The sequence below is a fragment of the Diceros bicornis genome, chromosome 26 (genome assembly GCF_020826845.1).
Source record: "Diceros bicornis minor isolate mBicDic1 chromosome 26, mDicBic1.mat.cur, whole genome shotgun sequence".
Lineage (NCBI taxonomy): Eukaryota > Metazoa > Chordata > Mammalia > Perissodactyla > Rhinocerotidae > Diceros > Diceros bicornis.
The window spans coordinates 33,919,551-33,940,637 of record NC_080765.1 but is presented as its reverse complement, the minus strand read 5'-3'; the positions used below and the strand labels follow the sequence as shown (position 1 = coordinate 33,940,637).

The window sequence follows — 21,087 nt, the reverse complement described above, 5'->3', positions numbered from 1 at the left end:
CCTCAGAATCCTCCATGGTGAGATGGGAGTTATAATTATGGTACCTGCCTCCTTAGGCCTTGGGGAAATTAACTAAGGAAGTATGTATGGCTGGTGCTTAGGACATAATAAGTGCTCAGTTGTGCCTGAGAGGTTATTGTTCTGTAAGGGTCTGTGGGACCCAGGAAGGGAAATGACTCACCCAGCACCCCACGGCTTGTTCACCACAGAAGTAGGATTTGAACCCAGACTGGTGGCCTTCTGTGCTCTTCCCACCACACTGTGCCAGCTTTTCTAAACCCACTGGGAGCAGGAGCTTCTTTCCGGGCACTGGGCATCTCCCAAGTTCCGATCACCAAAATTCTGCATTGAAATTTCCCGGTGGTAAAAAGGCCCCTTCACCCACGTCTGACAAAGAACCTAGAACCTGCCAGGGTTTCTCCTCCCGATGGCAGGAATCCCGCTCTCCTGCAGCGTCCCTGCTGCTGGTGTCAAACCGTGTCCCCTCCCCAGTCCTGAATCACCACACAGCCCAGCCCAGGGGGTCAGGGATGGATTGCTCATCCCTCTTTATTTTTTGTAAATGTTATTGTATTTTTGTAAGAACACTTAACATGAGATCTATCCTCTTAACACACTTTTAAGTGCACAGTATTGTTGGCGGTAGGGACAATGTTACACAGCAGATCTCTAGAGCTTCCTCCTCTGCTTGCCTGAAACTCTATGCCCGTTGATAGTAATTCCCCATCTCCCCCTCCCGCTTAGCTCCTGGCAACCGCCATTCCGCTCTTTGATTCTGTGAATTTGACCGTTTTAGATACCTCATACGAGTGGAATCATGCAGTATTTGCCTTTCTGTGACTGGCTTATTTCACTTAGCATCATGTCCTCAACAATTATCCTGATGGGAATGCAAAATGGTGCAGCCACTATGGGAAACAGTATGGAGGCTCCCCAAAAGATTAAAAATAGGGGGCCGGCCCAGTGGCGCGGCGGTTAAGTGCACGCTCCGCTGCGGCAGCCCGGGGTTCACAGGTTCAGATCCTGGAGGCGCACCGACGTGCCGCTTGCTAAGCCGTGCCGTGGCAGCGTCCCATATAAAGTAGAGGAGGATGGGCACAGATGTTAGCCCAGGGCCGGTCTTCCTCAAGAAAAAAGGGGAGAATTGGCATCAGATGTTAGCTCAGGGCTAGTCCTCCTCACAAAAAAAAAGAAAAAAATTAAAAATAGAACTAGCATATAATCCCACTTTATAGATGAAGATCCAACAGTCAGAGTGGATCTGAGGAGTGGTGTCTTTCCGAAGTCCCCAATGAAGAGGCAGAGCTGGGCACCAGTCCTGAATCGCAGCGCCTGCACCTTCCCTGGCAGCAGGAAGCTGGTGGCACTCCAGCCCCGAGCCTCCTGACCCAACCCCATTTGCACACAACCTCGCTTCCACTTCTCTCCCTTCCCAAGACCCAGCCAGCCCTTTTATTTGGAACCAAGTCAGAAAGCTCCCCTCGCAGAGGCCCTTTCAGAGTGTAAATAGAATCGAGGGCTTTGTTGGTAGAATAACTATTCCAGTCAAGCGGCTCCTTCGCTTCGCATTTGTTATTAATTGTGGTCTGAGGCAGACGCTGCGGATGGAAATTCCTGGTGTGAATGTCTGTTTGCAAGCAGCAGACTCCAGCTCTGAGAACCTGTCTGGCCTTGAGGTAGAACCCTGGAGCTGGGCCCAGTGGTTAAACCAACTGGATCTGATCATCGCGGATGAACAGCCAAACAGAAATGATGACACTCCCACTGATGGTGATGATAGCTGTGGTTTATTCAGCATTTTCTACATGCCAGGCACTGTGCTCAGTTCTGGACATGAACGTCCACGTGAGGCAGATTCTGTGATTATAACACACCCATTTACAGATGGGAACACTGAGGTTTGGAGAGCTTGTATGACCGGTCCAAGGTTGCGCAGATCTGCTTGACCAGAGGCCATGCTCTTAGCCCCTGTACCTTGCTTTCTCCTCCCGGATCGAATTTCTACAAGGTACCACAAGCATGATGTTGCCAACATCACGACATTTGTACAGCACATTGACCCTTGCAAAGCCTCTTCCTCTTCAGCGTCTCTTTGGAGCCCAAGGATTACATGGTCTTTATTTGACCCATGAGGATACTGAGAAATAGAGTTTGGGTAGCAGGCCTAACACTGGCAGAGCTCTCCATGATTTCCCATCCGTGGCCTTCACACCTACATTGCAAAAATATACTTGCTATTCTCCCCCACATACTTGGCTTTTTAACATGTGTCTGAAGGCATCTTCTCCCGCTGCCTCTAATCTCTCTGATTCTTCCTCTTATTTTCAGTTTTGTGCCATAAGCATCTGATGACATTGTTAAATTCGTAGTTTTTTTTTAGGAGCTGGGCAGCGGTTGGGTTTCGGCCTGTAAAGACATACGTAACTCTGACTGGATGTCATTGTTATCTGCGCTGCCGCTGAAAGTCAACTGACACACTTCTGCTAGGAACAGATCTCCCTCCGTCTGTAATGGGGACAATTTGATGGAGCGTAGTGGCAATGATAAGACTCTGGCATCGCAGACCCCCTCCCTTCCCAGCTCAGCCGCCTCCCACCTGGGACTTCTCTGAGCTGCAGCTTCCTCAAACATATGATAGGAAGATGATAACTCTTTTCTCATAGGGGTTTCAATAGAAGTAAAAAAAAAAAACCAAGCAGAGAAATTAACACACAGTAGGCACACAATAAACACAAAAAAGCATAAGAATTATTGATAAACATCACCTTTATTGTGACGTTTCATTACAAAAGTAATCCATTTTACAAAATTCAGATAGTACAGAAAAGTATAAAGAAGATATAAAAACTGTCATGCCACTGTATGAATGTCTGTTAATATTGGCGAGCGTGTCTTTTAAGTCATTATAGATTACATTTTAGGACTTCTCTTTTGCTTAATATATTAGAGAAATGTTCTGTATGAAGAAGTATTAATTAGACCTTTGGGTTGATTCCTATTTTGGAGTGTTATAAACATGATTGAGGTCAACATGATTGCACTTGCTATGCCAGCTGCCCATAATCCTCCCCAACTGCTGATAATTACATGGCTCACTCCCTCATTTCATTCAGAGCTTGTTCAAGAGTTCCAGCTTCATATCAGTCTCCCCTGGCCACCATACCCAAAGAAATCCCATCCCTTATCCCACTTTATTTATCTTCCTTCATAGCCTTTATCACTATCTGCAATTGTCTTCTCTATTTGCTTATTTTCTTATTGGCTTTCTATCCCACTAGACTAAGCAGCATTTAGGAAAGGACTCTGTTGTGTCCACTGATATGGCTAGAACCGTGCCTGGCACATAGGAGATGCTGAATGAATGAATAAATGAACGAAAGAACATCCTATACATAGAGACTTAGGTTTTTGCCTTTTCTTTCCCTTAGGATAGATTCTTAGGAGTGAGTTACTGGGTCAAGGGGCATGCATATTTAAAATTGAAATACTTGTTGCCACATCACCTCTGGCAAAGTTGTGCCAGCTCCCACTCCCTCCAGCAGGAAAGAGTCCATTTCCCCAGTTCCCGCCTGTGCTGGGAATCTCTCTACAATCCACTGAAGAGCCTACTCCTAGCGTAGGAGGCTTTTCAGGACCGCAGTCCTGGAAATGGTGGCTAGGGTGCAGAGGTGGCCCACGCCAGGGAGCAACTCTGCCCACGTCTGCCGTGTGGTTGATTGTCATCTCCGGCTCCCCCGTGTCAGAGCAGCTTGCCGGGAAAGGTCGTTACAGGAGCCAGGGCGTGCAGCAAAAATAGGAAGCTGGTTATTGGCAACTGGCAGAGGGCCCCCCCGCTGCACATGGGGGTGCAGAAAACCCGCTCATTCACTCTCTTATTTATCCAGTAAACCACATTTGGGTCCTACTATGTGCCAGAGTGGGGAGCGGTTGCAGTGGGTTCTAGAGCCAGCCTGAGAATGTCCCGCCTCTTTTGGTGGGTCCCTGGGCCGGTTGCCTTACGTCTCTGAGCCCCGGCTCCTTCCTCCATCACCAGGCTGGTGAGTGGGCGGATTGCCTAGGTGAGAGGGGAGGGGCAGGTGTGTACAGGCCTGAGGTAGACAGGAGCCAAACAGGCCTGGAGGCATTTTTGATTCTGAGATTCTGGTACGTTTGTTTGCTTTTGCTTTTAAAGATAGCTGCAGCGTTTTGAGGTTGAGTGGATCCAATTTTCCAGTGAGGCTCCCTCCTTTCCTCTATGTCTCTTCCTGTCTTTATATATGTGTCTGATTATATGTGTTTGTCTCTGTTTATATCTGTGTGCATCTCTGTCTTCCTCTGTGTCTGTGCAGGTCTCTCTATATGCTTCTCTCTCCCTATGTGGGAGTGAGGGGGAGGGCTTTCTGTTTGCAGGTCTCTCTCTGTTTTTCTCTCAGTGAGTGTGTGGCCTCTCTGAATCCCTGTTCCTTCTCTCTCTCTCTGTCTCTCTATCTGTCTTTTTCTCTCTCTCTTTCCCGTTCTCTGTCTCTGTCTCTCTCTCTGCCTCTCATCCCCGTCTCTCCCTCCGTGTGTCTCTTTTCTTTGGATATTTTTGTTCCTTCCCACGCACCCCTCTCCCCAAATAGCTGTTCTCCAGAACAACTCTGGGTTGTGTTCCCTCTTCTCTTCGCTGCTCCCCAGACCAAGTGTCTGACCCCAGGATGACTTTATTTATATTTAAGTCGGGGAGGCTCTCTTGCTGCAGTGATCGTGTCTGATTCCCAGTGCTTCCTCCTCTTCTCCTGAAGGAAAGCATCTGTGTCTGTGTCTGTCTGTCTGTGAATCTGTTCTCCTTTATAAAACCCTAAAGAGAAGTTACAAAAGACTTCCCCAATGTCAGCACGCAAGTCCCTTTAAAGACCAGCACAAAATCTTCACGCCAAGCCTCCCATCTCTGCCTTCCACTCCAGCAGAGGGCCGGGAAAAGTAGCAGGGCCAGCTTTGACCTTGGCGACGCTGTCCTCACTCACTGTATGACCTGGGGAAACACTCCAACCTCTGTGAACCTCACAGCTTAATGCACTCCCCCCAGAGCCAAATAATGAGGGACGCAGAGCCTCCAGCACAGTGCTGATGCTGAGCAGGCCCTCAGGTGACGTCAGCTCCTCTGGACCAGGGCAGCCACTCTTCTCCAGAATGCATTCACTCGTTCACTCATTCATTCAACAACATGGCAAGAGACATCCATGGCTAGAGAGCCTGGACTGATCCCAAAGGCCCCATAAGCCTCAACTGCTAGGAGCTCCGGGTCGTTGTTACCCAGGGCCTTGGGGTAGGGATGAGCAGTATTATCTGAGTGCCAGCAGGAGCCCCTACAGAGTGGACTTCCTATGAAATAGAGTGCCTTGGACCATGTTTAGACCTTTGAAAAATCACCCAGTAAAATCTGGGTGAAAAAAAGTGGCACAAGTAGCCATCGTTTTTAAACATCCCTCCCTTTGTTTGATAAAGAGTCTCCGAGCAAGGCTCAGCCAGCATGGCAAAGACCAGTACAGTGCCTTTGGGCTGTGGTTAAAGAATATAAGCTTTTCTTGTGCATTATAATATTTTTACTTTGGATTCTCACATTTCTTAATCCATTCATAATCCATTTGTGAAAATAGGCTCACGTCCCATGTCTTTGTGCTCTGGGCTTTGTCCAGGGCTGACAAGTAGGAGGTTTTAAGGATGCTGGGTGGTTGGATGGGTGGTTGGGTGGATGGATGGATTGTTGTATGAGCGTTTAAAGGGACATGATCTCACCAGGCAGACCCCTCTCGTATGATTACCAAGAAAGCCCGGTGTGTTTGTGATTGGTTTGGAGAGAAAATTAGAGGGTAGCTAAGATAGCTTTTGCTGCCCAGTCTGTCATCAGCCAAAGCCAAGATGCTAATTAGCCCCAGGATCACAGCTACTGATTGAACAGCCGAGGAACCAGAGACGTTAGGACTCATTAAGAGAGCTTGAAGAAATGGGCTGAGAAGCTTTGGGCTAAACTCTCTGAGGTCTTCTCTGTCCGTGCAGGCAGATTGTGCCCTCTTTCCCCTACCCTCCAAGAGCAACCTTCTATCAGAAAACACTTCTATCATAAAACAATTGAGCATTATCTTCTGTTTGTCCCAATGGGCTAAGAGCTCCTCAAAGGCAAGGGTTTTTTCCCCAAATTTTATTTTTCTAGTACCTAGCACAGTACTTGGCATGTAGTATAGGCTAAGTTAATATTGCATGGATCAAGGAGTTGATAGTTACATGGATGGAAGAGTGGATGCTTGGATGGTTTGCTTTAAGGAGGATGGGTGGGTAGATGGATGGATGGTTGGCTGGTTTTAAAGGTGATGAGTGGTTAGATGGATGGATGGATGGATGGATGAATGGATGGCTGGTTGATTTTAAGGATGATAGTCTGTTGAATGCTTTGCTAGATGGGTAGTTGAATGGTTTTCTGGGTGGGTGGTTGGATTACAGATGGATAGGTGGTTAGATTTGGGTGGATAGATGGACGGATGGATGGATGGATGGATGGATGGATGGATGGATGGATGAAAAGATAACCTTATTGGCCACCTAGAGTCAGCCTCTCACGTGATACAGGAATCCTCTCTGCAATGCCTCTGACAGTCCTTAAATGCACACCTACCTACCTGCAGTAACTAAGTTACAAGATATTTCATTAACAAGCAGAATTGTTATAAACTTTTCCAAATTCCGGGTATGGTAATGTAGTGTGTATTAGTGGTTAAGGGCATAAGCTTTGGAAATAGACCTGGGTTTGAATCTCAGCTGAACTAATTAAAGCAGTGTAACCTTGAACAAATAAATCCCTTGGCCTCTCCAAGCTGTGATTTCCTTATTTGCAGAATGGGGATAATAGCACTATCTTGCAGGGTTGTTATGAGGATTAAATGAAATAATGAATGGCAAGGGCTGATCGATGCTCAATAACAGGTATTCTTTTTGTTATAGTACCAAGCCAGAATGTACCCTCCTGTAACTTTTTTTACCGAGAGCCAGATACGTGCCAGGTATTGTTGTGGTGGTGTGTATTCAGTGCCAAACAAAACTGAAATAGTCTCTTATCTCTTGGAGTTTATGTGCTAGTGGGTGTTCAGACAATAAACAAGTAAACAGATAAACAATTTCAGACGGTGTTAAATGCTCTGCAGAAAATTGAACTAGGGCAAGGTGGAAGAGAATGATGTGGCTAGTGGGGGGCAGGTGGCCTTTTTTTGACCTGTGAACTAATGACAAGAAGATGCAGTCCTGCAAAGATCTAGGGAGAGAGTGTTCCAGGTAGCAGGAATAGCCAGTGAAAAGGTCCTGGGGCAGAAATGAGCTTGCTCAAGGAAAAGAAAGAAGGCCAGGTGGTGAGGTAGATAGTAGGAACAGTCAGGGTGGACAGGTCTGCAGGAGGCTAGTCACATAGACTATGGAAGCTCTGCCATGTGATTGGGCCATTATCCACATTAATCTCATCCTGTCCTGTGGAACAACACAGAGGGAGCCTTGTTCATTTGGTAGCCATTCAGCTTTCCGATGACATCGGACAGGTTCCCAATCTCCTGATCTCCAGGCTAAACAGTCTTAATTCTCAGCTTTCCCAGTTGACATTCTGGGCCACCTGCCGCTCTTACCCTGACAATGTTCTGGGCCCCATAAACCTAGAACCCACAAGAAATCAGGTTAGACTGAAAGGAAATCAAGCTGAGGAAAATCAGGAGATCTCTAGTTGGAGTTGTAATAAATCGAGCCAGTAAGCTGTGTTTCTCCCTGAAACCTCGCCCCTGGAGCGTTTGCAAGGAAAAGGAGGAGAAACAGAGTCTTAGAGGCTGATTACAGGATAAGAGATGTCTGGAACTATTGATCCAGGGGCATCTGGTGTAGGATCTGGGCTTTCAAAGAAAAATAAAATATGATGGTGGCTGATCTCCATCTGGCCGGGCTGATCCAGGAGCTCAGGTGGGGTCGTGAGGATCTAGACCCTCTCCATCACTCGGCAGTGTTTCCCTCTGTGTTGGCTTTCGTCTCAGGCAACCTCTCTCCGTGTGGGAACAAAAGGGCTCTTAGAATCTTCCAGTTCATGTATATCAGAAAGAGAACCTTTCTTATCTAGTAGTTCCAACAGAAGTCTAGAATTCTGTCTTCCTGGCTAAATGGCTTGGTTAAGTCATCTGTCCATCTCTGATCCATACCTCCTATGACCAGGGAGATGTAGGGCTCTGACTGGCCAGACCTAAGCTCTGTGACCACCCCTGAAATTGATCATGGAGGGCGATCTTCCCCATCCATATGGGCTGAGAATGGAGGAAGGTGGTGATGCCTCCAAAATATTGGATGATAAATTTTCCGTTTTGCAAGATGAATACGTTCTAGAGATCTGCTGTATAACACTGTGCTTATAATCAACAATACTATACTGTACACTTAAAAATATGTTAAGGGGGCCGGCCCCGTGGCTTAGCAGTTAAGTGCGTGCGCTCCGCTACTGGCGGCCCAGGTTCAGATCCCGGGCGCTCACGGACGCACCGCTTGTCCGGCCATGCTGAGGCCGCGTCCCACATACAGCAACTAGAAGGATGTGCAGCTATGACATAGAACTATCTATTGGGGCTTTGGGGAGAAAAGGGGAAAAAAAAGGGAGGAAGAATGGCAATAGATGTTAGCTCAGGGCCGGTCTTCCTCAGCAAAAAGAGGAGGATTGGCATGGATGTTAGTTCAGGGCTGATCTTCCTCACAAAGACATAAATTAAATAAATAAATAAATAAATAAATAAATAAATAAATAAATAAATAAATAAATAAATAAAAGTTAAGAAATATATATGTTAAGAGGGTAGATCTCATGTTATCTGTTCTTACCATAAATTTAAAAAACGGATACTCTTTGGAAGAGAAGGGAGAATGGATTCTGGATAGGCAAAAGCAGCACGTGTGTCTTACATCCAACTCAGAATTAACTGCTCCTTCCTGTGTAGTTCAGAAATACATCTCTTATGCCTTTCATTTCTTCCTGCCTTGTTCGATGGTTTACTATGTGTACACGTCTCCATCAGCTTTTTTACATCCTCGGGGATGGAAACCACATCTTAAGCACCTCAGGGTCTCCCATACCTGTTGTACCAGGACAATGTAAGGGTCCAGGACATGCTTGGCTCAGTTGAATCAGGTTTCAGGGCCCGGTATAACTACCGTGCCCCTCAAATAGTCCCCAAGAAGAAACATCAGAGAAACTGCCCCCCAGGACCGCCAATCCTCACCCCACTCTGTGGTCTCTCGGGTTTTTCCCAGGCAAAGCCAACAAGAACGTTCAGTGGGACGAGGATTCGGTGGAGTATATGCTGGCCAACCCGGTGAGGATCGCCTTCGTCCTGGTGGTCCACGGCCGCGCCTCTCGGCAGCTGCAGCGCATGTTCAAGGCCGTCTACCACAAAGACCACTTCTTCTACATCCATGTGGACAAGGTGAGGAGCCCCCTCTGGTCGGCCCAGGCTGGCTTTCTCTGTGGGTCTGTCTGCCCCTCTCCAAGCTGCCCTCCGTTTCTGGAAGGCTCGTAGGGTGAGCAGCTGCCTCTCCTCGGAGCATTTGGTCTTGAAGTGCTGTGTGTGTGTGTGTGTCGGTTTCAAAATTCCCAGCTGTGACTTTCTGCATAAACGTTGTTTTTCTTATCTCTCTTTCTCGCCGTCCCACTGCCCAGTGCAGTGCCCTCCACTTTGTGAGGACAGCCGTCCCAGGAGTGGGCGCACTTTTTCTGTAAAGGGCCAGATAATAAATATTTAGGCTTTGCGGGCCATACGCTCTGTCGTGGCTACTCAGCACTGCCATTGTAGTGTGAAAGCAGCCATGAAAAACACATAAATGAATGTGTGTGGCTCTGTTCCAATAAAACTTTATTTACAGAAACCTGCAGCAGGCTTGCTGACCCCTGAGCCATCTTGTCCCAGAGATTTCTGTTGGTCTGCTGACGTGACGTGATTGTGTCTTTAGTCAAGAAGGCAAAGGGGACGCTTGATCCGAAAGGTCTGATTCTAACAGGCCTGTGAGAGGGTGATGGAGAAAATCCCGCCCTCGAAAGACCCATCAGGTTTAGATACAGCCATATGTCTCAGCTTGCTACCCTCAGACCACATGCGTCTGTCTTGTATAAAATGCAGAGTCCCAGGCACCAGCCCACGCCTAATGAGCCAGTAGCTCAGAGGAGGGGCCACGGAATCTGCATTTGAAGTAGCTAAAGTAAAATATATAAAACTAATAAAGGTTCAAGTAGCGATGCAGAAAGACACCCAGGCCTGAACCAGTTACTTGGCAGAGTTCAGAAGCCCTGTCAACTAGAAGGGAAGGGGCAGGGAGGGGACAGGGGGCAAGGGGCATGTCTGGTGTTTTCTGGGCCGCTGACTGTCACCATTTCTTTCCTGGGAAAAGCGCTCTAATTACCTGCATCGGCAAGTGCTCCAGTTCGCCAGGCAGTACAGCAATGTCCGTGTCACCCCCTGGCGGATGGCCACCATCTGGGGGGGAGCCAGCCTGCTGTCCACGTACCTGCAGAGCATGCGGGACCTCCTGGAGATGACCGACTGGCCCTGGGACTTCTTCATCAACCTCAGCGCAGCCGACTACCCCATCAGGTAAGGCGGCCTGTGGCCCCCGGACAGCTTGCTCCGCACGCAGTCTTCCTCCCTCTCCATCTCCCTGGTCACAGCTGCGGAGCCAGAGGCAGAGGCCGTTTGCCTCCTGTCCAGAGAGATGCCATGGAGAGCTTCCGCACTGTCTCCCTAAGATCTCTCAGCATAGGATCCACACTGGACCTGAGAAGCATTTGTGCATTCGTTCATTCATTCACTCATTCGACAGATATTTACTGAGTACACGTTGTCCCGGCTTTGTCCGAGGATATGCTAAAGAGACTGAAACCCCTACCCACAAGGAGCTTCCATCAAATGGGAGAGACTAATGACAAACAAAATGAGTCAAAAGGGACATCAGAAAAATGAGGCAGAGAGAAGAAGCGAGGGAGAGCTGTAATTTTAACGAGTGGCCAGGAAGGTTCTTACCGAGAAGAGTGGAATCAGGTGAAGGAAGGAGGCACTCGGACAGGGCAAGTGGTCTGGGGGGGCAGCAGGTGCTGAGCTCTGAGATGGGAACACGCCTGGTGTGTTGGAGGAACAACGGGGTCAGTGTGGCTGGAACAGAGAAAGTGGGGGGGTAGAGTAGTGAGAGACAGGTCAGAGGGAAAGTTGGGGCAAGATCATGGAGATTCCAGAATTTGGCTGTTACGCTAAGCAAGGTGGGAACCAGTGGCATGTTTCGAGCAGAGGAAGGACAAGGTCTGGCTTAGGAGTTAAACTGAAAGGGGCAGAGTCGGGGAAGGAAGGAAGGAATCATCAATAGGCGTCTTTGGGCTGTTTGATGTGCATGGGTGAGTTTTTTTGGCTCCTATCAAATTTTAACGAATTGATTGCCCACACTTTAAAATTGGGAGATTTCACGTGAATTACAGATTTTGAACTTCTCTCAAAGATCTGCCTGCTCTGGGCCTGCAGCCTGCTTGGCCATAGTCGGATGGAGCTGCCAGAGCAGCCAGCAGCCCCGACGTGGTGAGAAACTCAGATGCCGCAAGGAAGGTCTGTCCCTTGGCACGACCATTGATCTGCTCTAGAATAGACCATAAGCAAAGAAAACCCCTTTAGAGAGCTTGTAAGGGGGAAAAAAAAAAGCAAGAAAATGAACTATATTTCCAGCAAGAAGGCAGCTCTGTGCTCGACTGTGTCTTCCATCCTGATTTATTGACAAGGCTGAAGAGGAGAGGTGAATGGGGGGCGAAGGAGAGGGCAGGGCCTTCCTTCCTCCCATGGCATGAGGGCACTGGGTCCAGCTGTCCCGGAAGAGCTGGATGAAAGCATCTTTTAAAAAAAGCACTTTTATTAGGGCAATTTTCAAACACGCACAAGAGTACCAAGAATTGTATAGTGAGCCCCCACACATACATCATCCAAGTGTCAACCATGATCAGTTCATGGCCAATCTTGTATCTATACTCTCTCTCACTTCCCTCAACCCTGATGGAGCATTTCCAAGACATCATATAATTGTAAATATTTCAGTATACATCTCAAAAAGATAAGGTCTCTCTTTGAACAGAACGTCGATATGATTATCACACCTAAAACATTAACAGTCATTTTTAATGTCATCAGATATCGAGGTCACATATTCCCAGGAGTTTGGGTTTTGAATCAGGATCCAAATAAGATACAGGCATAGAGGGAAGGCCTCTATTTAAACCTAGAAATGCCTTCTGTCTCCTTCGCCTGATTCCTGGTCCCTCCTTCAGTCCTGGGCTTGGTGCCATCCCATCATCTGCTGGGAGACCCTGGACTCCGGGGGGCATCCAGGGAAGGCACAATCTTTGGTCAGTTGAGGCAGGATACACCTGGTACCCTGAGAAAAATGATGGAGGTTAGAAAGATACCCTTTTCTTTTGTCCGTAGGGTAGTGGGGACAAAAGGGGGTGTTTATGAAAATTTGCTGGCAGATTTTTACTTATTTGCTTATTCATTCATTCAGACATTCATTCCACAAACATTTATTAAGATACTAATGTGCTAGGTACTGTTTGGGCATTTAGTGAACAAAAGCGACACAGCCCCTCCCTGGTGGAGCATGTATCCTAGGTGGGAAGATGGAATTAGATAATCATGCAAGAGAGGCATCGTGCAAGGTGTGAGAGGACCCGTAAAGAAAGGAAGGTGGTGTGAGTGGGGAGGGGCATAATCAGGGGTCAGAAAGGCCTCTGAATATGCAGTTTTGAGTTGAGACTTGAAGGATAAGAAGGGATTGGCAGGCGAATGAGAGAGAAGATCATTCTAGACTAGGATTTCCCAACCTGGGCACTCTTGACATATTGGGCCGGATCGTTCTCTGCTGTGGGGCTGTCCTGGGCATTGTAGGGTGTTTAGCAGCATCCTTGGCCTATACCCGCTAGGTGCCAGCAGTGCTCCCCCATCCCCACTCACTCGTGACAGCCACAAATATGTCCAGATGTCTCCCCAAGGGGCAAAATTGCCCTCAGCTGAGAACTCTCCACTTCCTGAGGGAGAGCACAGCATGGACAAGATTTGGGGCAGAGATGGACTAGTTGCATTTGAGAAATTTGAATATGGAGAGAGTATAATAAAAGAATGAGGAGAGGTGAGTTCAGAGAAGCACAGGGCAAGGGTGAGTTAGAACATTCTCCCTCCATCTTCCAAGAAAGGACTGAGTTCAGAAACATCCCAAAATGCTGGGCATAGCAGCTAACCTGGCACTTCCTTCACCCCACACAGCATGGCACTTCCTTCACCCCACACAGCAAATCTGTTTTGCAGAAGGGCAAGCTGAGGCCCCAGGTCATGTAAGGAGTACGTGGCAGAGTGGGGATTAGAGCCAGTTCTGTCCGGTTCCAAGGTCGGTGTTCTTTCTGCATGAAGTTGGCCCCTTGGGGAGGTCGGCTGGCCCAGAGTGGTGGGATGGCCCCAGGCCACCTAGAGAGCACAGTGGGAAACAGTCCCACCACTCAAGCTCGTGGCTGGGCAGGGTAGTGGTTGCACCACCTGGCAGCAGGGAATGCCATGAGAGGAGGTCACCTATTTCCCCCGAGTCTGAAGAGCTATGCTCAAGATTCCCACACTCTTCCTCCTCCACCTCCAGTGGAGGCCCCCTCAGCCTAGGTCAGGTGGTGGCACTCAGCCCGAGACCTCTGGAGGTCAGGTAGGCGTGCCCCTGCCTATGGCCCTTCCCAGGTCTCGAGGATGCCCCCTAGAGGCCCTGTGTTGATTTGCAAGTTGAAGCTGTAACCATGGCCTCTTAACCAGGTCAGCTCTGCCAGGATATCAGGATTTCTAGCATCTCAGCATCCAAGAGGATGAGTGCTCAGACTCTCATCGGATGCGTAGGGTTCAAGTCTGAATTCTGCCACTGCACTAGCAGGGTGACCATCGGCAAGTAAATTCAGTCTTTGTGAAATCAGGATATAATACAGAACCTAGCAGAGTTTGGGCACTTAGAAAGTGCTCAGTAATCGTCGACTGTTAGTTCCTGAGCTATATCTGAGGCTGAAGCTCACGTCTCCAAGGGGCCCAGAAATCCTTTCTCAGACCATGTGCCCAACCTATTTGGGGTTCAGAGAATAGAGGCATCATATTTATGGCTCTTTTAGCTTTAATGCTCCAGGTCTTTGCATCTCCGTCGGTCTGTCTTTCTCCCCCTCTGCCGCTCACTGCTCTCATTGCCACGGTCCGACCACCAAGTTCTTCTGCCCACTCTGTTTTGCCAGCCTTATGGCCAGAGGCGCTTTATGCATCAAGCACTGCTGATTCCTCTTGCTGTTGTTTTCGTGAAGTCGCCCCACACAAAAACATATGAATTTTGCAGATGACTGATTTTATCCTGGGCAACTCTGATCGGCTTTCACTTCCCATCTGCTGCCCCATCTGTAGCTTCCAAACCGCTCCTTCTCCCATCCCAGGAAGGATGAGCAAACTTAGGAGCCTTCTCGAAGGGGCGGGGGTGCCCAAGTCAGAAGCTTCTAGGAGTCTCTGAAAACTTGGGGCATCTCCAAGGGCAGAGCCCGTCCCAGATGGCTGCTCTGAGCTGTTAGTGATTTGACATCGCCTCCCTGGGTCTGCTACCCAGCTCTAACTGGGGGCCAGACCCTTCCCTCTTAGGTAGTAAAGACTCGCTGGTCTTGACTGGCCACTAGCCTGGCACAGATTGCACATTCTGCGCTACCACCAACTGGCCGTGTGAATTGGCACAAGTTGCTTCGGCTGTCTGCATCTCAGTTTCTCCACCTGAAAAGGGAGCACAATGTTAGTACCTGTTTCATAGGGCTGTTAGGAGGATTAAATGAAATCTTGCATGTCAAGGGCTTACCATGGTGCCTGACGCATAGAAAGTGCTCGATATTGCGGGCTGTTGTTATTACAGGGGTGGGATGGTGTGGGCTCCACAGGTGGGACTTAATCATCAACTGAGTTGCTTTCCTTTTTCCCGTTACTCATGAAAAAACTAGTCAAATGTTCTTGAACTCACATCTCTTTCAAAACATGGAAAAGCTAGACTGTGAAGACTGAATGTTCCAAGAGAAACAGGATAGAACCAACTTGTTTGTGAACGTGAAGAATGTTCCTGTATTTGGAATATGCAAGTTAAGTGTGTTTAAAGAATCCAGGTCTTCCCGCTCTGCTGTGGACGTGACCGCGTGGCCCACGTGGGCTCTGGTTGGAGCTGGTTATGTGTCCAGTGCATGGATGAGAATGAATGTTTTCGAACACTGAGACCCTGCCAGGTCTTGAATCATCAGAAGACATGGTGATTTTCTTCCATGTATTCTGTTTACTAAGGCAGGAAACTGTGCTAGCATACTTCAGTTAGATGGGCCCTGGGAAGGGATGAAACCAAAAGTGTTTTGCACTGTTGCCTGGTTTGGGCTAGTAATAACAGACCCCACATTGTCTATCCTTTACGAGGCCCTGTGTCCTGGGGCAAACCAGACACAAAGGGAGGAGTGTGTGTCCATGGTCCCTCCTGGGCTCACATTCTGTCTGCAGTGTGCATGTGAGTGTGCATGCATGTTGCAGGGGAAACAGAACCAAAATTTTTCAAGCTACAACCAAGGTCTACTAATTCTGCCTTTTGGGAATCCACAGCAGCTAGGTCTAGCCCAGCAGGGCCCACCATGTGGACATTTAAGCTACACTTGACTGTAGACCCAAACCACGGTCTTGAGATACCACCAGGGCACCACGAACTAGGTGGCTTAAAACAACAGAAATGTATTCTCTTCCAGTCCTGGAGGCTGGAAGTCTGAAATCAAGGTGTCGGCAGGGCCCTGCTCCCTCTGCAGGCTCTGGGGGAGAATCCTTTCTTGCCTCTTCCTAGTTTCGGGTGGTTACTGTCAATCCTTGGCATTCCTTGCCTTGTAGACACATCACTCCAATCTCTGCCTCTGTATTCACTTGGCCTTCTTTCTTATATGCCTGTCTCTCTTCACGTGACCTTCTCATAAGGACGCCAGTCATTGGATTTAGGGCCCACCCTAATCTAGTATGATCTCATCTTAACTTCACTAATTACGTCTACAAAGACCCTCTTTCCAAATAAAGTCACCTTCTGAGGTTCTGAGTGGGTGTGAATTTTGGGGCACCCTTCAACCTAGTACAGCCTCCCGCCACCCCTTGCAGCTGCCCTGTGGGAAGGGGCGGTGCTGTCCTTGGTCTCCAGCAGGGAACCACTCCAGACCAGTTAAATATAAATTCCTGTGGGAGGCAAGAATCTATACATTTTTTAAAGCTCCCCAGGTGATTGGATAGTGAGGGTTGAAAGCCACTAGTCTGGGAGAGACATAGACATTCGTCACTTAATTAACAGTAATAAAAAATGGCAAGTAGATGCTATGATGGAAAATATGTTTGCCTTAGTACTTCGTGGGAAATCGTATTTGGGGGCTCAGCACTCAGATCTTTGGGTGTGACCATCTCCCGTGTTGGCCACTTTCTCAGCATCCAATCACTTTTATTCTTTGGATGCTCAGAGATGCACAGCCTCTTTCCTGAGACCCCAAAACCCCTCGTGTGACACCATCCAAGGAAAGCTCCACCCAGATAATGTGAGAGTCCGAAAGGGTGCATCTGCTCAGGCCGATGGTCACAAGGGAACTGGAAAAACACGGTGGTAATTATGCCGTTAACAGTTTTGTTTGCATCTAGTAGGAAAATAATCATTTCCTCAGCCCTGTTATTTTTGAGCCTGACGGAGCGCACTCCTGCCTTTGCAGAAACACAGTTTGCTTTCCTCTTGCCAGTGGTTCTGGGTCTCCTGAGCTGTATTTTAGGTTGGACAGCTCTTCGGGCTTTCTGGAGGCAAGGACTGACCCGGAGCATCGCCTGGACGAACAGAGCGAGGCTGGTGTTCTTGGAGTGCTCATGGGACTTCGATGAAAAGCATCGAGGCTCCTCAGGAAGCCAAGAATGGTCATATCAGTTTAGAACACCGTCTTGGCTAACATAGATAAGGAAGGACGTCCCGGGAAGGATGGCAGGATTCACATTATCAGTGCAGAAGGTGGCGGAACAAAAGGCAAGAAGGAGGTGACTGTTTCACCCCAGGGATGCTGCCATTTGGCTTAAATACATTCCAGCCATATTGTATGTTTGCTGGCTATTTTGTTTGTTCTCCTATTCTTTCACAAATGAAAAAAAAATTCAGAGTCCTGGGGAAAAGAGTTAGACGGCTTTATCTTGAGACATATGTCCATTCTTTGGCCAGCAGAGTAAAGCACTCTGGTCATTCATTCATTCATTCATCCAACACATGCTTATTGAGATCCTGCTAGATGCCACGCAGTGTTGTAGACCAGCTCTGTCCAATAGAACCTACTGTGGTGTTGCAAATGTTCTATATCTGTGCCATCCAGTGCAGTCGACACTAGCCACGTGTGGCTGTTGAGAGCTTGAAATGTGCTCTGTGGGGCTGAGAGTCTAAATTGTAAGTGCGATTTGATTTTAATGTAAATGTAAACAAGTAGCATATTGAGCACACAGTTCTAGATACTCAAGATAGAAGAGTGAGCAAAACCGATTAAAAACTCCTGCCCTCGTGGACCTCACGTTTGTGTCGTGGGGCAGAAATTCTTCCACTAGAGAGAATGACACTGCTGTTAACAACATAAGAGAGGGTGGATGCTACCAGTTCAGAAACAAATGTGGTCTCCATCCTCTGCCAATTTGATGGTCTCACCAGATACCAGACAGACCATGCATGGATTGTGCAAGGTATTTTCTTCCTAACTTCTCCATCCCTAGATCTCAGAGTTCTTCCTCTTGGCAGCAGCTGTCTCTGTGTCTGTGGATGGGACATTTCCAACCCTAAGCATCTTCCTGCTCAGTGCACTGAGGATGTTTGCTTCTTGGCCAAGCAAAGCCTTCATTTATGTGGCCAAGAGTAAGGATGGTGTGCAGGATGCTCCACGTGCATCCAAGTGCATCCTGGGAATTTGGATGTGAGCCCAGGGTGGTCCACAATATGGGTGATCCACACTGTAAAGTCTGTTGTTTTTCCCCTGCCTCCCCCCCTCACATCTAACCGCAGGTGGAGATTATTCTCAAGGGCAATCTGGAGGAACAGCATGTCTTAGAAGATTAAGTGGGATAAGGGAGGGGTGTTTCTACCCCTTTTTATTGATGATAGCAGAGACTTGGATGAGCACAGGCCCAAGCGACAGGGGTAAGGTCCAGTCATTGGGTAGAGAGATGGAAACTCTGTAGATTTTATTATTATTATTATTAATTTCCTTCCTCCTCTTGCTGCCACTCTGAGTCACTGCTCAGCGTGGAGAGTGGTCAGTAGTGGACTCTCCAAGTAGATGCCTGGGGAAGCCCTCCAAGATCTGCCCGACTCCAGTAGCTAATGTTAGCCAGCATTTCGTGAGTACTTAGCATGCGTGGGCTCCTGGGCCAAATGATTTCCATGCGTTATCTAAAGTCACAACAACCCCAGAAAGTAGATACTGTCGCTTCATCCCGTTTTACAGATGGGGAAACTGAAGCTGAGAGGCATTAAGGAATTTGTCCTATGCCTCACAACTGGTGGGGACCAGAGCCGGGATTCAAACCCATTCAAACCTGGGATTCAAACTCATCATTGAGAAAAAAAAAAGAAGACCTGGGTTCTTCACCAACAGGTCATATTGCACCTCCTGGGGAGTTCTGGACCGAAGTTCTCCCACTTATTCTTCCTCGTTTAAATCTTTGTTCTCTTCATCTGAGTGAGAATCCAGGAGACAGAAATGTCCAATAATGAAGAGAGAAGCAGCACACATCAGAACCTGAGTCCAGAGTCGCCAGCGTTCGGCCAGCTGCCAAGCTGCCGTCACTCCGTGCTTTAGTCCTCACAGCGTCCCTGGGAGTGGCGTCGAGAAGGACGCTGAGACTCAGTGAGTTCAAGTGACTTGCCCAAGGTCACACAGCTTGGCAGAGCCAAGCCGGGATTTGACCGCAGGCTCAGCTGACTCCCATGTGTGGCGAGCTTTCTACTCTGCCCAGCTGCCTCACTGCGAGGTTGGCCAGCGTGTTGTATAAGCTGTTGACCCCCCAGGTGAGAAGCCAATCACACAAGAGCACAAACCCCAGCACATGGCCATCGTGGCCAGCGTGTTCCCATCTCCAGATGGGCTCGGTCTCTCTCTCCCCGGTGGATGGAAGGTCGAGGCTTTACCAATTGTGTTTACTCCAAGCCTGGACCAAGGAACCAGCTGTCCTGCATTAGCTGGGACAGCCCTGGCTTTTGGATTCCTTTAAATCCTGTTCTTCCTGATCTCAGACTCTCCAGAGCCCTGCCCCACCTGCCTAACTGTGGTGCCCGATGGAATTCTCACTCATTTAAATGTTAGCCTCAAGCAAGCATAATTAGGAAGGAATGGCTGCCATCCCCCCAAATGTGCACAGTTGTTCCACAGCAAAACCAAGACGATGGTGGTGTTTTCTGCACCATCCCTCACTCCACGAGGGCACTTGAGAGGCCACGTGGTGTCAGCCTGATCCGAATTTGAATCCTGTCTTCATCCCCTACCAGCTATATGATCTCAAGACAGGTGAATCCAGCCTTCCTGGGTCTCGGTTTTCTCACCTGTGAGAGGGAGATGATAATGTTACCTGTCAGGGTGCCACACAGGGAACAGTAGCCAAATGGCAGTCCAAGCTCTGCCTTACGTCCATCTCTGCAAGTTATCTGATAAACAGCCGGGTTAGAACACGATGACTCAGGCCCGACTACGTGTGACCTCATGTTCATCTAAATGTTGGGACCAGGATGCTCTGCTGTGCCGATGGGTATAGAGAAGAGAGAGATGGCTGAGCCTGCCAGGGAGACGGCTTACTGCATCCACCCAGCTGCATGAACGGAAGAAACAGAAGGGAATAGTGTGGCTGGTAGTGGCCGCAAGGGTCAGGCGCAGCCCAGGTTTGAGGCAAGAAACATGAGAAAAAGTAATAGAGTCCAAGTGGGGGCTTTCACCATATGGTAACCAAGCCCACTAATAACCATGCCCAAGCAGTCTCTCCAGCGCTGAGTAATCAGGCCATGAGTCCCTTCTCCCCTGGGGTAAACCTACAAAGGAGATGGGCAGAGGGGGGCTTGATATGGGAAGCAGAGCCGGAGTCCCCTCCCCACAGTGTTTTCCTTATGGGGTCATTGTAAAGATGAGAGATACTGAGACACAGGACCTAATCCAGACTTGGGCATTTATTATAAGCGCTCAGGAAATGGTTCTCTTAAGGTTATTATTATGATAACTGAAAATCCTGGACAGTTATTGATTCTAGAGAAAAACATGGCCTGGCCTTTTCTGTGGCCACTTTCTTTATTCTCCCCTTCTTCCTTCTCTCCGTATCTTATATCTCTGTACCCTTGTACTAATATGGAAATGCAGATCGAGAGAGTGTGCACACACCTTTGAGGAAATCCCGTCGTGATGCGAGTCACGAAGGCGGTACCTTGAGTTGAGCCAAGTTTGAATGCATCTGTCGTTGAGCCTCTCCGGCCCCATCTCCCCTTCCTGCTGCAAGGCTGTTTGAAGACAGCCTTAGTGTTTGTCAGCCATCTTGACCGCGATGGGCTGACATAACACTGTCCTTCTCCAGTCCACTTATCCTCGAATCAGTGCAGCTGTAATCTCCCTGGTTCCAAGTTCGAGACTTCCTCCAAAGTTCTGCCCATAGATCTCACCAACCTCACCCCCTAACCCCACCCCCAGGCTCAAGTAGTCTCCCTCTGACCAACCTAGTGGCCACTATAGGCCCCCAGGCAGTGTCAGACAGTGGCTTGGACATCTGGACAAGTCAGCACCCTGGGGGATAGTCACGGAATAGAAACCACGGCAGAGAGCAGAGGTCCCCGACTCCCCCCCTGCCCATCTGGAGCGAAGCAGCCCCACCCAGTCCAGATGGAGCATCTGGAACCCGGATTCTGGCCCTGGCCCAGTGCCCATAATACTGCTTAATTGGAAAATGGAGGATGGGTAAAAGGAGGCCATTTGGTGGTGCCGGCCTGTTCTCCCAGGGTGAG

The 21,087-nt window shown here is 48.6% G+C and overlaps 1 protein-coding gene across 2 annotated transcripts in view; it reads left to right on the top strand.

Annotated features, from left to right (window-relative positions):
• The window catches only part of XYLT1 (xylosyltransferase 1), a 301,551-nt gene that overhangs the window by 215,495 nt on the left and 64,969 nt on the right, over positions 1 to 21,087 (top strand). For both annotated transcript variants that reach the window (XM_058569969.1, XM_058569968.1), the window contains 2 exons: positions 9,280 to 9,452; positions 10,411 to 10,613. In XM_058569969.1, coding sequence (XP_058425952.1) covers positions 9,280 to 9,452; positions 10,411 to 10,613 — 376 coding nt within the window. The remainder of the gene's footprint in view (positions 1 to 9,279; positions 9,453 to 10,410; positions 10,614 to 21,087) is intronic.